Here is a 16652-nt window from a genome sequence, read left to right as displayed (position 1 = left end):
TTTTTGTCGCTGCAGAAAGTTCTGTCCGGACAGTGCTTCAGACTTCCCTGGGTCAGCAGGCAGCCTTTGCCACATGTCAAGAGAAAATTCCTCACGCACTTACCTGTTTTAAAGACCTGGGAATGTCTCAGCATTCTTTTTTATGATTTTATTCATGGATTGATTCCAGTCAGAGGTTCTAGGCTGATGGATTGGACCTCTCACCCTTCCCCAGAACCATCCCTCAGTCTTGCATTTTTCAGCTTCTTTCTATTCTATCACCACCTTCCACTGAGCTCACAGTGTGCTCGTAGACCACTCAATGGTTCCCTCCTTCTCTTCACCGAACTCTTCTAATTAATAGTTAGTGCATCCCATCTACATTTTCTCACCGCTCATTCATTCCTCTGCCCTGACAGCCTAGATGTTACTCATCATCTCCTACAAGCCACCCAAACAGTTGTCTTGCAGGTTACCAGCTGCCTCCTGATTGTCAAACCTAAACAGCCTCGTCGCAATCACCCTCTGCCTCAGCCCCGCACAAGTATTTGCTGCTCTTTTCTTTCCCATTTCCTCCCATGGTGTCTTCTCTCTTGGCTCTGCTCTCCTCGTGCACTGGTGCAGTCATCTCTGCAGGCTCCTCGCTCCTCGCCACCCATCTCTGTCTGTCAGCGCAGTTCCCTCCTCCGTGCATTTCCATTTCCTCGCCCACAGCTGGCTCCAGCTGCTACCCAGCTTCTGAGAGTTCCCCAAACTTACCTTTACAACTGATTTTTCCCTGGACTCCAGATCAGAAGGTCCAGTGTTTTTTGGACATCTTTGTTAAGATTATCCTACCTCTACCTCAACATGAAAACACCGGTTTCTAGGTATAAGTTCTTAGCTCCTGGACGAGAACTTATGTATGACAAGTTATATATGACAAGTTATACCACCCTCCCCACAGCCACCTCCTCTCGGTTTTCACGCCTTTTCCCTCACTCATTCCATTTGTTTATCGTGTCTCTCTTAGCACTGTGGTGGTTTTCCTGGCCATCCCTTCCTCACCATTCCTAAGCTTCCACACCCGCCCCCCATGTGACGTCTGGGTCTCTGTCCTTGGCCTGGAGTATTCTTCTCGTGTGCTGGCACTTGCACTTCCATTCTCTCCTTTCTTCGCTTATGTTGTTACCAGATACAGTTCCTGAAGGCATTTTTTTTTAAAGTACACACAAATACACATATACTTGCAAACATATGCATAACGATAACCAATTTAAATTTTTAAATAAGTAGTATATTCTTGTGTTTCAAAAATCAGAAAGTACTAAAAGGCGTGCAGTGAGCAACCTGGCTCGCACTTGCCCTTCATTCTCTCACGTCTGTCCTGATGGGAGTCAGAGTGAGTTTTCAAAGAACTATTTTTTAAAGAAAAGTTTTAATGTATCTACAAGCACATATGTATATGTTTGCATGTGCATAAACTTTTCCTTTTTGTCTTGGTAGCATAGGAAGTAGGCTGTTGTACACTTGGTATTTGCCTCTAAAGAATGTATCTGAAATACCTTTCATAAAGATCTCTTCGTTCCTTTTTATAGCCTCTGTGAATGTACCCTAATTTATATAGTCGGTCCCGTCTTCTTTTTTTAAAGATTTTATTGGGGAAGGGGAACAGGACTTTATTGGGGAACAGTGTGTACTTCCAGGCCTTTTTTCCAAGTCAAGTTGTTGTCCTTTCAATCTTAGTTGTGGAGGGTGCAGCTCAGCTCCAGGTCCAGTCACCGTTGCTAGTTGCAGGGGGCGCTGCCCACCATCCCTTGCGGGACTCGAAGAATCGAACTGGCAACCTTATGGTTGAAAGCCCGTGCTCCAACCGAGCCATCCGGGAGGCAGCTCAGCTCAAGGTGCCGTGTTCAATCTTAGTTGCAGGGGGCAGAGCCCACCATCCTTTGCGGGACTCGAGGAGTTGAACTGGCAACCTTGTGATTGAGAGCCCACTGGCCCATGTGGGAATCGAACCAGCAGCCTTCGGAGTTAGGAGCACGGAGCTCCAACCACCTGAGCCACTGGGCCGGCCTAGTCGGTCCCTTCTTGATGGACATTTAATTCATTCCCCATCCTTTGCTATTCTAGACACTGCTGCAAGGAATAAGGCTTTCATAATTCATTTTGCTTGCTTGCACGTGTAGCTGCAGGTCGGCTGTGAGTCAGCTGTCGGACTGTTTAATGGCCATTCATTGACCATCCACAGTCCCTGCTGCTGGTGCTCTGCTTCTCATGCACCAAGTTACAGGTGCCTCAGCCCAGCCCAGTCATTAGTCCAGAAGCCTGTAAGGACTTCCTACTGGCAGTGAGTCTCTCTCTTCCCTGTCAGTGTCAGAAAAGAGGCAGGCAGCTCCATAGACAGTAGCAAACAGTGGGAGTGCTTGAAGCTGTTTCTGTTGGACTCTGTAGTCCAACTAAGCGGGTCTACTTGCCATTCCCCTTACACGCCCCATGCAGTTGTCTCCCTTCCTTTGCACAGAGTGCCTTCCCTCTTGGCCTGTCCGAATCCATTGCTCTCACGCTACCACATCCACGAAACTTCCTTGATTCCTGCTCTTGCCTGCTAAAAATAATCTAGCCTTCCCCTGTGTACTTGCACAGGGCATATCCGCTCTACCCTGGATTACATTATAATATCTGCAATTCTTCTAATTTAGCTAATGGCTAGTATGCTTCAAACACAAAAATGGTGCCTTGTTTTGGTTTCTCGTCCCCCAAAAGTCTCCTAGCATGGCGTCTTGCACATACTAATGAATGAAAGAGCGATATTGAGTCAACTCTTGTCTGACATGAAGGTTTGGGGGAACAGTATGAACGCAGGAATCACCCACCCGTCCTTGTGAATTCTGGCTTATTATTGTTAAATTAAAAATGCCTTTTGCTCCCTCCTAGGAATGTTTAAGAGCTTAGAGCCATAAAGTCTGCATTCTTAGTGACTGCTTGTGTGGCCTCCTGGGAAATGGGGGTGCCGTTCCATTCCATGTTTATTCTGGTGCCAGCTAAATGCATTAGGATCAAAATGTGGTCCGTATTACAGCACAACCAGCCCTTAATATGTGATTGGAACCAGGTGTCCATTTTTATTATGAGATTAAGATTGTTTTTCCGAAATTTCAATTTTAATTGACAAAAAAACTGAGTAAGAATTAATAGAATCTGATCTCACCACTGCATTTTGGCTAGAACATCCTCAGAGACTGGAGGAGAAAACTAGATGCATTTGAGAATACAGTGGATCCAGGGTATCACCTGCCTTCTAACTGGGATGTCACTGAGGAGAGGCCACCCCGTATGGTGACGCTTTCTCTTTTTTGTGCCTTTAGGTTTTTGAAGAACCCTCCATCAGCCTTTTTGCTCTGGAACACTGTGAGGGAAGAGAGTTACATCTGGAAGAGGCTGTGAACTCTGTGCTAAACAAGGACCTGCACTTCTACACCCAGTCCGTGTGGGTAAAAAGTGGGCTGTAAGTATGGGAGACGGGCTTGGGCCCGTCCGGTCGCTGCTCTAGGACACAGTTGCGAAGTTGCTTTTTATTCCCCCCCTTTTGTTTTTGATCTGATGGTGTTCTTACAACTCTTATCTCTCAACGTAATAGTAGTAGTTTCTGTTTAAATAAGAGAAGGCTGTGGACCGTGTCCAGTATGTAGTAGTTTGCGGAAAGAGCCTTTTGGGAGAGAACGGCTGCCATGTGTTGAGAGCACGTGTCATAGAGTAGGTCGACCAGATGACTGTAACAAGTTGAACACACTTTCCTTTCAGGAGAAACCTAATTAAATCAGCAACTTTGGTTGAGGCTATTGACTGGTTAAGACAAGTGACTGTAAGACTAATAATGTTTTGCTGTACTTTGATTTGACATCTTGTGTGTTCTAGAGATGTTTGCTCCAGGGTACTCATTTTCATGCTGTGCGCATCTGGGTTTGACCTAGCCTGCCGACGCCGACCAGTGTTCTTCTGGTTGTCAGTCCGGGTGGCTCCACGTCGTGTGGAGCCTGCACTTTTTTTTTTTTTACAATCTGGGGAGACTACTTTAAGAAAAGAAATGAGTAAGTTAAGGATACATAAATTAGGCATGAACTTTGCATGTTTATTTAGAACAAAAGTGGTCAGAGGCATCGCAAATGAAGGGCCCTGAAGCTTGGTTCTCTTCCTGAAAAATCTGCCTCTGGAGCCGTTTCTGGAGGATGGCATGTAAGCCTGCGCCTCTTCCCGCACTGTTGGTGTGTTGGTACCAAAAGTCAATGAAAGAGCACACACAACTCGCGATGATTAATATAAAGATGACTGGTTTTATTTCTTGGAATTCTCAAATTTTGTGATAATCAACTCTGCATGTTTAAATATCTGGGGATAATGAAAGAGAAAGCCAAGAATATAAATTGATATGAAAATTAAATTAACAATTATAATAAATGGTTTTCATATTAATCACATATATAGCAGTTTAAATTTCTCTCTGCCAAGCATTTCACATGGTTGAGTGTTTATTAACTGTAAATTGATTTACTCTAAGGATAATAATCCCCATATTATATTCCAGTATATTATTTACCACTTAACTGTTTGAATTGAATTCCATATCCCTGTGATACAAAACTTGCACAGCATTTTTATACATTTCTTTGCTTTATATTCCTAAATGGAATTGGTATTTATTGGCTCATCTCTGAAAACTTCTCACCGTCTTATTTCACTTTTGTAGAAAACTGGTGCCCTTTTACCTTAACTTTCTTACACTTTATTTTATTATTCAACTACTCTCACTGTTCTGGACTCTCTGTAAGAATTGGTACAGGGAGTAAGGGATAGTGAAGGCTGTCTGCAGGTTTTCCTAGGCTACAGTTGGTTTATAGACTACTACTTAATGCACAGCCAGCTAATACCCTCAGTGAAAAGTTGTGTTGAATCCCCGTATCATTCCATCTCTCTGATCGGTGATGGTAATGAGAGCCATGCTTTACCATCCCACACAACTTTTCAGCTGTGCAATTCGTTTAGATCAATATATAATGATATACAGTTTACTAAAATCTTGCCTAGGTTTTATAACTGACACTTCCCTACCAATTGAAAGCATCTGCAAAGCCAGAGAGGTATAAGCCTTTCCATGGTCATGCTGTTCATCTGCCCATAATTCGGCCAAGCCTGATCTCAGTTGTGGACATAGGGTGCCTGGTGTGGACCAACCAAAGCAGCTGCCTTGTCCTCTACACACTTTCTTTCTGAAAGTGCTGTTTGAGGTGACCTGGAGTCCTGCTGAGAATTTCAGATCCTCTTGGCAATCCCTGCTTACCCTCCTTACCCATCCAGCTCGATAACCACCTCAAGCAGGACTTGGCAGACCTTTTCCTGTGAAGGGATGGATGGTCCTTTCAGTTAGTGGGTCGTCTCTGTCACAACTATTCAACTTGTCACTGTAGTGGAAAAGCAGCCAGTGGTAACCCATAAAGGCCTGGTGTGACCAGGACCCCTTAACTAAGTCTTGAGAATCTAGACACTCACCTTGAAGCCCTGTACACTTTTACACACTTGAACATGGCCCGAGGGGAAGGCCCCCAGGGTACTGAGAAGGATGTGCAAAGGAGCCAGGCCTTGAAGGAAGAGTAAGACAGGATTTCTGTGGATGACCTTACGTGGTCCTCGGGGCCCAAGAGAAGCTTGGAAGGTGTGTCTGGAGGGGTCACGGAGCCACCCAGAGCAGCCCTGAAGGAGGCGTGATGATGACCCTACAAGCGGACGAGGAAACTAGGGTCTTTTAACTGGGAGGTACTGAGAGGTTATAGTCTGTCTTTGAATATGAAAATGTTTTTGAAACAATGACTTAGTATTACCAAAGCAACACAGAATTTTAGAGCTGGAGGGAACCTTGGTTTGGAAGTAAGGAAACCAGAATCCTAACTGGAATCTCAATCTTCTGAGCCCCAGTCCAGTGGGCTTTCTCCTAGTCTTCCCTGCTTTTTCTGTTAAAAATAGAATTACATGTTTTTCTTAAAAAAAAATCTACAAACCTAGATGTTTTACAGAATGAACCCTGTACGGTACAATATAGGGATGATCGTTTGTTGGGAAGTTACCTCGCTTCTTTTCTTCCCTGCTCTCCTGCAGGTGGATAGCTTATGAAGGACCCAATTTCTTGGGAAGGCAAATCCTACTCGAGCCTAATGAGATCCCAAATTGGACAGCATTCAGTGGATGGAAAACAATTGGTTCCCTCCGTCCTATGAAGCAGGTAAGGAGAAAAGAACCGCGGGATCCAAAATAGCTCGATTTCCGGGTAGAAATGCCATAAACCATAGCATCTGAAATAATGACCATTTAGTTTGCCATTTTTGTAGCAGGGGAAGTGGATTAGAATGGAAACTACTGTAGATTTTAACCAATTCATACAATTGTGTCTAAGGTCAGTGTTGGATTTTAGCCTTAAGTCTAAAATCTTATTGACCATGTTCACTTTCCATAGGAAATTAAGGTATCATAAGCCCTGTGGCAAGCCATAGAAACAAGAAAGGACTCTAAGACTGCTCTAGTTTTATTTTCTAAGTACTATTTGGATTCTTCCCCCTACTTACATAATACTCAGGATGGATCCTGGCAGTTTAGTTAAAATCGTATTTATTGCACACCTACTGCTTGTCAGTCTTCTGTTCAGAAGCTTCCCACTGCACTTAGGATTCAGTCTGAACTCTTCTGCGTGGCCGTGGGATCTGGCTCCACACTGCTTCTCCAGCCTCATCTCCCCTGGGCTCCTCCTCACTCACATGGCTGCCTCACACGCGCCAATATGCAGAGTGCTTTCCCGTTCAGGCTCTTAACACAGGCTGTGCCCTCTGTCTCGAAGGTTCTCCCCTCATTCTTCGCCTGGCTATTTCTCATGTGTCTCTCGAAAGCCAGCTTATGTGTCAGGTCCTCAAGGACGCTCTTTCACCCTCTCTCCCAATCTAAATTAGATCCGAAAAGACCTGTGTTTTTTTATACAAGACACTGCATGCGGCTTGTAACCGTATACAGTTGGTTGGGGTGCTTTCTCACTCGGTTGCAGCCGCGTGAAAGCAGGGGCTGTGCACATTGTGTTTACTGCTCTACCCCTAGTGCCTGTCACAAAGTCCGGCATATCGTAGGACCTCAGGGACTATTTGTTTGATGAAGGAAGGAGAGTAAAAATGGATAAATAAATGTTGGACATTATGCAAAGAATTATGGAAGGTATAAGGACAGACATGATTTCTACTTTATCGATGCTGACATTTTGGGGTAGACCATCCAACTCAAAACAGAAACATCAAATGCAAAACAAAATTTGTAATCATCACAAAGCCACAGGCAATGCCTGGTTCAGAGAAGGGAAGTAGGAGCTTGTGTGGGATTGATGGGAGGTTTCAGAGCGTGGGAAACCCACGCTAGGCTGTCGGGTGCAGTGGCCAATGGATGCCACTTAGTCTTCTCTCCATCCCTTTAGGAACCTTTTCTCACTTAATTCCAACAATAGTCATTTAAAGTAGGCTTATTATTCCATTTTCTAGATGAAAAAATAGGCTCAGAGAGGTAAAACAAATTGGCAAGAGTCATCCAAGTGTCAGAAGCAGGATTTGAACCCAAACCTACCGTGCTCTAAATTCCGTGTTCTTAAGCAACCACACCCTACTTTCCTCCAAAATAATATCAGTCTTTTCAGAATGCCACCTTATGTTCCAGGCACCGAGATCGCTGTAGCATAGCTGATACAAGTGCTGAGGCTCTGATGTTCAGATCTGGCATAGTAAATGTTTAGTAGATGATAGCCAATCAAAAATTAGCCTAACTGGTCTTGCTGCCTCTCTCTCTCTCTCTCTCTCTCTCTCTCTCTCTCTCTCTCTCTCTCTCTCACACACACACACACACACACACACACACACTCACACACACACACATATATCACACTCATTCCTACCACTGTTTCTGTTGATTCAAATCCTAGCTCTGCCACTTGTGAGCAGTGTGACATTGGGTGAGTCACTTCATTTCCTGGCACCTCCAATTTCAGCTCACCGGTGAGACAGTGACCGCGTTGCTTACCTCTCAGTGTCACAGTGAGAATTAAGTAAGTAAGGTAGTGTATGTAAAGAGCCTAACACAACATCAGGCTCGTGTTACTATGACAACACATTTACTCTGAAAGTTTATTATTGACAGTGTCCCTGGAGAGAATCAGAGATGCTTTTCTAAGGGTTAGTAATGTTAGTGGGCTTTCCTGGCAGAGTGTGTGGTACAGGATTTCATGACCTTCACATCTTGCTTATTGCTCACTCCTGTCACATGGGATGATGGATAATCTCCCTGAAAAGCCATGGGAAGAAGCAAGACAGAAGTGAGAATTCCATGTAACTTTTGCCAACTATATAATAATGCTTAATGCTATATGGTTAGAAACTTTGTAAGTTGGATGCGGAGAGTATTTTTCTCACTTTTAAAACTCACTTTTGATTCCTTGCTGGGGAAGGATATCCCTGCCCATTGTTCAGGGTCCTGAGAATGAAAGATAGGTAGAACAATAGCCACCAATTTTACACAGAAGTTTTTTCGACGATTAATATTTTCTGTGTTGTTATTCTTGCATTTGTGCTTTAGAAACTACCTGGTTCCTATTCTGGTTAAACATTTAATTTCAAAATAATATTTTAACAGAGACTATTTTCTCTATTGTTTATTTAGGCCACAGCTTTGAAACCCAGCAAAGGAATGTGGGTTTCTAAAACAGTATTATAGGTCCTATTTCCTTTTTGGTAAGGCTGTTGGTATTGCTTTAGTTCATATTCTTGTCTAGAAATTCATTTAAATAATTAAAACGTGATCCTCTGTCGTTGGGAATTAGGAAGTCGCTAAGGCACTTATAATGCGTTATCAGTGTTTTAGGCATAATTACAGAGGAGTCAGACTACAAGTGTGTAATAAGAGTAATTAATACCTTGCTTGACTTAATTGATTAAAACTGTGATGTTTGTTCCTAACATAATTGGAACTCTGTCCTCTGTGAAGGTCACGCCCATTTTCTTACATGTACAAGGTAAGGAAACTAATAAAGACACACTGAAGCCTCAAGAATTAATAATTGCAGTGGGAGACCAGGCTGCATTATAGAAATTTAAGTACATTACTGTTGCATTATAAGCATGGACGCTGTGGTTTGAAACATTTCAAACTTTTTGCTAAGTAGAGGTCTTTTTCACCTGCTTTAAATAACCAGATAAAAATGTGTCCATTTGCGTTAAGTGCTCAGAATGTTTATTTCCTTAGGAAGGCTAAACATAGCGGCAATTTACCAAGGTTCACCTGGCCTCATGTTGATCTAAGTTTCAATACCATAGAATTGTCAGTCTTACCATGATATGGTGTTGAATTTACCGAGCACTTGTGTGTCTCAGAGTGAAAGCACTCCCTTATTAACTAACAGACCATTTGTTACTATTTAGCAAGGTTTTCAGTGGGATGCCAATGCCCGACCCATGGTAAGGGTGTTGGGTGTCCTGAGTTTTCTGACATGAAGACTAGAGGCTTAAGTCATGGGGCTGAGAACAGTTTCTGTGGAGCTTCGGTCATGTGTTGTGCTTTCATTGTATGTGATTCACACTGGCACCTTTGGAGTTGCCCTTATTCGGTGTCCAAGAGGAACGAGTGCATTTCAGCACCGGCCTTAGAGCATCCTGGTTAAGAGGGAGGGTTTTGGTGCAGACAGACTTTGTTTCTCTGCATCTGTGTTAACCTCATTTATAAAACTGGGGTCATAATTGTACTTTCTTAAAGGGTTGTTCTGGTTATTATATCTGGCAGATGATACAATGGCCCAGAAAGCATTTAGCATACTCTTTGTCATATAGTACGCCCTTGATAAACACTAGCTATTATCCTTAGAGACAAGTCTTAGGTTTGACTGTTTTCTTTTAAAACTTCCCATATATAATCCAGGTCCAGGGGATGAAGTTACCCAATTTTTGAATACCTGAGACGTTACTAAACATTAACTAAAGCAAGGTCTCTTCCTTTGAAGCATAAAGGTCAACAAAGGATAAATGTAAACAAAGGGATTACCACAGCCACTAAGCTCCTCGGCTGCCTGGCTCTTTAAGGCCTCCCCTAGCGGTCACCCCGCACTCCGGCACAGCCCAAAACTACATGTCCGATTATTGTACTGTCTTTGCTAAGTTGCTCTTAGATCCTTGTAGGTGGTACCTTGCCCTTATTCCTACTCCCCTGCCTCCCCAAGCACAGCGAGGGCACAGGAGTTAGTGAATTAAACTCGTTAAGTCCCTAATTCTTCACCACCCTGTGCCACATGCAATTCTAGCAAATGAAAGTATTACCTCAACTCATCCAAAGGACACTTTCCAGGAATGTATAATAGAGATTGCACCGTTTACACTTCATGCTCAGTGGTCTCAGGATTTGTCAACAGAAAATATTAATACATGTTGCTAAAGGGAGTAAGATCAAAACCGATAAAAAGGAAATTCCATCAGCTCTCACTTCGCCTCCAAGCTTTCCCTCTTTGGGAGGATTGATTTCCAGATTCAAAAGGTTTTTGTTCCTAAAGTCCTCTGTTTCTCCCCCTCACAGCCTGCAGTGTACATTAGAATAAGGAACCGAGCGCAGAAGGAGTACCTGACGGTCACCGGGAATGTCGCAGACACACGGGCCACGTCTGTGTGCGTGTCTCCCTACAGTGGAAAGAATACTCAGACCTGGTACTACTGCCGAGGGCTCTTCAAATCCAAGGTGACTAATACCGTACCCCGCTGTCTGGTTTGGGGCTTCTTTTGGAAACCAGATTTTTGCCAATGAAATGGCATGATAAAATAATGCAACTCCCTAGGAACAGTTTTGTTGCATGATTATATAAATACTGGTATGTAAACTAACTACTAAAGCATTGAAGTGAACTGGCCTTAGAGAATTTTTTGATCTAGAAAATCCAGTTTCTGTTTTAAAGTAAAAACTAAGGTGATCACATACTATGGAGATGCCTAAATGATGTTTTTTTTCAAACCAATGATAAAAGTCACTGGATCCAACTTGAACAGTGTGCTTTTTTGGTGAGAAGTTCCTTCATGGCCTGGATAAAATCAGCTATCTTTGTGATTCTAAACATGGTGAAACCGCCTCATTTTCAAAATATACAGTGAAATAATAAAGAAGAAAGAAGCTGCTGTTGGAGAAAGCCTATAAAATGAAACTTAGATTTCTGTTTTTCTGTAACTTCTCCATTATGTTTGATGCTACGGAGAATAGAATACCAGTTTAAAAACATTACAACTGTGTTTTATTGTCTCACCAGTAGATTACCTGCTTTGTTCTCATGCTTCAACAAAAATGAAAAGCATTTAAAAGTAATTATTGTCTGGATATCTAGCACATCACCCAATGTTTTTATAAGAAAACCAAGCTCAACCTAATACACTTAAGCTAACAGGGACTTAACATTGAATTCCAATTCAGCAAGCATTTATTGAACATCTGTTGTCAGATGTAGGTGTCCTTTTAAAAACAAGGACCTCTATTTCAGGTTTATTTCTGTGCCATTTCCTCCTTTCAACCATAAAGAAAACTTAAAAAAAAAAGCTTACTGAAATTATAATTATGCTGTATATAGTATTCTTTTTAGATAAGACATAATACTTAATGTCTATGATTTGTTCATATGAAAGAAAAGAGACCCAACTCAATTTGTTTTAGCAAACACTGTGCTACTGATGTATTTCTTAACCCTCGTAGGCCAGTGATACGTGTCTGGATGTCATTGGTGGCCGGGACATGCCCGGAGCTAAAGTAGCACTATGGCCTGAACATGGGCAGTTCAGGCAGAAGTGGAGACTGAACAGAAACGGAACCATCAGCTCCTATCTCAGTGACCAACTTGTCCTTGATGTTAAAGGTGGGCCTGTGATGCAACCCAACGTACTGTGTTTCTGGAGACCATTTTAAGTTCCAAACCGCTTCCCTCCTTCTGAGTACCAGAAATCCGTATGTATAAGAGAAGTATTCAGTCATTTAAAATTGTGCTTGAAAAAAAATTAAGACATGCTGTTTTAACACAAAAACCAAGTTCCTATGTGGATCAAGCAGGAAAAAACTAAGGACAAAGTTGTAAGGTTTTTGTTCATTAGTACAGCTGTAAAATTTTTATTTGCTCTATGATCTTGGAGAACAATTTTAAATTCGAACATCAAACCATAAAATAGCATGTTTCTTAGAAAGAAACATCTCTGACTTTTGGCTATGAATTGCTGTAGTCCTTAAAAGCCTACAGGTAAAACTTACTGTAGGTATTTCACCTTGTTTTTGAATGCAGCAAGGTCAGGGCCAGTACTCCTCAGGGATGTTGCTCTGATTGGGTTAGTCCGAGCTACCGTTGGTGTAGAAACAACACACAGAACCTGACAGTCAGCCAGAGCTCTCAGCACTTGTTCTTCAGACTCTGTTAGGGCACACTGCGTATGCAATCATCTGTTACACTTCTTCGTTTTTCCATTTTAAGTCATAATAAGGTCTGATTTGAGGTGAATAATAGCTAAGCCTGTTTAAACTCAGTGTCCCATTTCAGACCACTTTGTAAATGACATATTAATCTTCCCAGTGGGCTGACCAACAGCTTGTGGAAATGGTCATGCACCTGTGCAAACAAATTAATTTTTTCTTTCGGAATTTCTTTGTATTTTAGGAGGAAATTATTATGACAAGACTCATGTCATTGTAAATCAGCCCATAAAGGGAGAAGAAACCCAGAAATGGGACATTGAGATATTGTGAGAGAACCTGCAGCATAGCAGCCCTAGGAAGAGCAAAGGGAAGAGGAACCTCACGTCCCGGATCACTGACAATGAACTTCTTCCCAAGATGAGACTGTTACTCTTAACCTTGGGAAAAGCTCAGAACGTTCTCGCCGGCTGTTGAATATTCCCTATCAAGACTATGTCGTGACTTCTGGGAAAGGTTCTACTCCTGCTTGATCTTCACTTTTGGTGAGCAAGTTGACTGAAGTCTGTTTTCTCTCCTACCCACCAAACACAAATCCTATTCCGGATAGCCATCGTATAGGACACTGGTGGTGCTGTCATCCTGCTTTAGTTATTAATAGCCTAGTAGACGCATGTATGAGTGCAAGGCACAGGGAAATAAATTCCTATAGGTCAAGTCATACTTCCGCAAAAAGATGAGTAATTTTTAAGCAATGTTTCAAGACATATTTAATAAACCGTCCTCTTAAGCTGCTATATTAGCTACACAAAGGTTTTCTGTGGAGGCTTTTATAACTGAAGCACCGTAAGTATTTATACTTATAGCTGATCCCAGGGAGGGACCAGCTTTATTAGGAAAAGACTCAAGTACTAGAGTATTTCCTGTAGCCATTCTTTGCTCAGTCCTTCAAACTAAAAAAAGCACAAATCCTTGCACTCTAAGTATTAACAGAGACTCCCTTCTGGGCAACAGCACTCTAACCATGTTTACCTATCCTGGTGCTGAGACTTCACCCTCAATGTTTTTGCCTAATCTGCCCTCAAAAAGTGTTTATAAAGACTGTGTCACCTACCTATAAGATAGTCAAATTTTTCTTTGCCTGAAGTAAAAGGAAATTTCAAATGTTCAAATTACAACCAAGTAGTAGTTGAGTCTTGACTATACCATGTTAGTAAAGGTGGCATTGATTTCTCTGTGAAATGACAGAAAAATCACTTTCACTCCCATTTTAAATAGCTTTCTTTTGAGCAAAATCAGGTAGGATGTCATCTGGGACTTAGTTTCACGTAATCATTATTACCACCTTTAACTATACAATTCACAAGCATTTTTCCCTCATGAACTGGTTTTATGCTTATGTTGAGACAACTGTTTTTTTTTTTTTATCAGCTTTTGCCAGAAAGCAGAAAAATGTGTATCCTATTTTTATATAGAAAGATTAAGTTGTCCAGTGGTATTTTTAAAAATATCAATCTATATGCACTTTAGAATGTAAAATAACAGTGACTTGTTTAAGCTCAAAGACCCACTATTTTGAGTATTTTTTATATAGACATGGTCTTCCCATGTTAATATTATTGGGTTTTCTTTTTCCTTCAATCTCAGGCTCTTTTGTCATCTCTCAAGCAGCATCTGTAAAACTCCCTTATGAGTGTTTCTCATTAGTGTGGCAGTATTATTTAATGAAACTTACAGGAGTAACTTTAAAGGGAGGGCTTATGTATACACAAAAGTATGTGTATTTCCATTGTTAAAAAAAAGAAACACGTTAACTTTTTTTCACGTTAATTGTTTAAAATTTTTCTAGAGCCAATGAGGCTCTTTAAAGAAGTTTCTTCCAAAGACAAAGCCAGGTAACGACATCTAAATTTAAATGATACATTTATTGTAGTTGTGCCTTTTCTACCACACTGGATTAAATAAACTTGTCAGAAGTACGGTTTTGTCACTTCCTGGGACACATTAATTTGCCCTTCTCCCATGTGCCTCTCTGTTAGCACATACAGCCAACTGCCCACCTCTAACAGGTATGACTCACACCTGTAAGGAAAGTTGTGTATAACCACTCCTCCAAGCCACTCCTGACTCAGAGCAATAGCGGCTCCCTCGCACATAAATCTTTGCTTTTCCTATGTGTGTGTATAGATATAAAAGAGTAGACACTTGATTCTGTAAAGGCGCTAGACTACCTGGATTAAACATTCTGTCCACAGGGATAATACCAGGCTTTCCTTTTCCTCGTCTGTGGTAAGTTTCAGGTCCTTGACAGAAACAGCTGAACTGTTCCAAATCTGCTTCAGTGCATCCACATGAGATAAAGGAAAGCGAAGTCCATGACACTGAAAAAGGAAAAGCTAGTCAGATAAAAAAATGTCTTTTAGTGGCATTTTCATATAAACTTCCACAATTCTCAATACATTCTTTCTGATACCCTTCACAAGTAGGAAACTTGTTTCAGATAGCCTATTTACAAAAACTAGAATTAGGTAACTCTGAAAACCTAGACTTCATGCAAGGCATCCTAATGTAAACGTTTTACATTACACGTTTCCTACAATTCCGGCTGGTATCTTTGAAAACTGGTCTAGGTGTATCACAGACCTGGCTGACGTCAGCACCCCCGTGCAAGGGCTGTCAGTTGTATGCAACGTTAAGCCCACTTGCAGTCACAAAAAGCACATTACCCATAAACCAAAGGGAACAGGTTCTTCCCAACCACCACCACATCACACGTCACGTCAACAAACCTCTATTTCCTCATTTCCCATCATGTGTAGCGCTCTCCTATTCTTTAAAGAATGATAGACGTAAACCATCTTGTCTTGAGTTTCATCCTTGAAAGAAAAAAAGCATTAAGTCATCAACAACAGTATCCAGGGGCTTCCCTACTAGGAGGGTTTTCCAATCGTATAGGTAAAAAAAAAAAGCCTTGGCGCTTAAATTTAATGTATTCAATCAAGAATCCTTTTGGCAAAAAAGTTATATATTTTAGTATATAGTTCTCACAGATTACTATTGATATGTAACAAATAACAGGCACTCAGTCATTTTTTAAGATAAAACTATACACCTGGTATATCTTCAGAAACTTGATTTAATTAAAAAGCAACCATTTGTATATCAACTTATCAACAAAACACTGAAGTTATTCATTTAATCACACCTGCACTTTTTTGCATCAAAACTTGACATTCCCAGGTATACATAAAGTGACAGTTTATGACCACCATGGAGTGAAGATCACCTCTTGAGAAATACCAGCTATGTGATCTATAAAAATTTTCATTCCAATTACAATAGCCTCCCAGATGGTCTCTGCTTCCCTCTCCATCCTACACAGTGCAGCTAGTCTCTTCCAGAACCTTTAGTCATTCCTTGTCACCTCTTAATAAGGGTCAAACAGCTTCGTCTGATAACAGAGTGTCCCAAAACTGACTGCTTATCAGAGTAACTAGAATTTTTTTTTTTAAGTGAAGATGTGTACTTTTGTGGTTTTGTGCATATTAGAAAGCAGTCCTCGCCAGGTCTGGCCCTGATGGCTGGAACAGTCTGGTTTTGGAGACATCTAGTGGTCCTGACTCGTCTGCCGCAGTCCTTCATGGGGTCCCCTGTCCACAGAAGCTGATTAGGAGGAACAGGGTAGATCCACAGGGCATGCAACAGTTCCCAAGGTCCTTAAAACTGTGAAGGGAGCTTTACTAATGCATGCAGAGGCTCCAACCCAAACCAGATGAAGCCCAGAAATTTCTATTCTCAAAGTTTTCCAGCTGATTCTACGATCAGCCAGTCTGGGGAACCACTGGGCTAGGTGGCAAGGTTATGGAATGTAGGTTATCTTTCTACAGGATAGAGATTTTTTAAAGAAGAAACATCAACAAAACCGTTTGTAAAGAAAGCTGCACAACGGACGGGATGGGAGAGGGACTGAGATATGGGGGGTGCACAAACGGGGCCGCCGTTCTCTGAGCAATAATGGCCCAAATCAGGACAGATGCCAAGACCAGACACGAATCACTCCACGAGAGGAATGCCGAGGGTTCTGTGGGGGACAAGGGCAAGCCCTCAAAGGCCCAGCAGGCAGGAACAGTGAGGTCTGGGCATTACCTGCTCTAAAGCGATGGCATTAAGCTGTGAGGACAGGTGGGTTCCCAAAGCAGGAGGGC

The 16652-nt window shown here is 41.9% G+C and overlaps 2 protein-coding genes across 11 annotated transcripts in view; one reads left to right on the top strand and one right to left on the bottom strand.

The window, feature by feature from the left end:
• The window catches only part of CRYBG3 (crystallin beta-gamma domain containing 3), a 108096-nt gene extending 93670 nt beyond the window's left edge, over positions 1-14426 (top strand). For both annotated transcript variants that reach the window (XM_019757207.2, XM_074333088.1), the window contains 5 exons: positions 3327-3466; positions 6109-6232; positions 10591-10749; positions 11746-11905; positions 12692-14426. In XM_019757207.2, coding sequence (XP_019612766.2) covers positions 3327-3466; positions 6109-6232; positions 10591-10749; positions 11746-11905; positions 12692-12780 — 672 coding nt within the window. In that variant the 3' untranslated portion in view covers positions 12781-14426. The remainder of the gene's footprint in view (positions 1-3326; positions 3467-6108; positions 6233-10590; positions 10750-11745; positions 11906-12691) is intronic.
• Positions 14354-16652, bottom strand: part of RIOX2 (ribosomal oxygenase 2) — a 44718-nt gene continuing 42419 nt past the window's right edge. For all 9 annotated transcript variants that reach the window (XM_074333099.1, XM_074333094.1, XM_074333109.1 and 6 more), the window contains 2 exons: positions 15237-15323; positions 14354-14828 (listed from right to left, as the gene is read on the bottom strand). In XM_074333099.1, coding sequence (XP_074189200.1) covers positions 14670-14828; positions 15237-15323 — 246 coding nt within the window. In that variant the 3' untranslated portion in view covers positions 14354-14669. The remainder of the gene's footprint in view (positions 14829-15236; positions 15324-16652) is intronic.

This window comes from Rhinolophus sinicus, linkage group LG01, assembly GCF_036562045.2.
Source record: "Rhinolophus sinicus isolate RSC01 linkage group LG01, ASM3656204v1, whole genome shotgun sequence".
Lineage (NCBI taxonomy): Eukaryota > Metazoa > Chordata > Mammalia > Chiroptera > Rhinolophidae > Rhinolophus > Rhinolophus sinicus.
The sequence above is the reverse complement of the archived record's forward strand: the minus strand, read 5'-3'. Positions and strand labels throughout refer to the sequence as shown.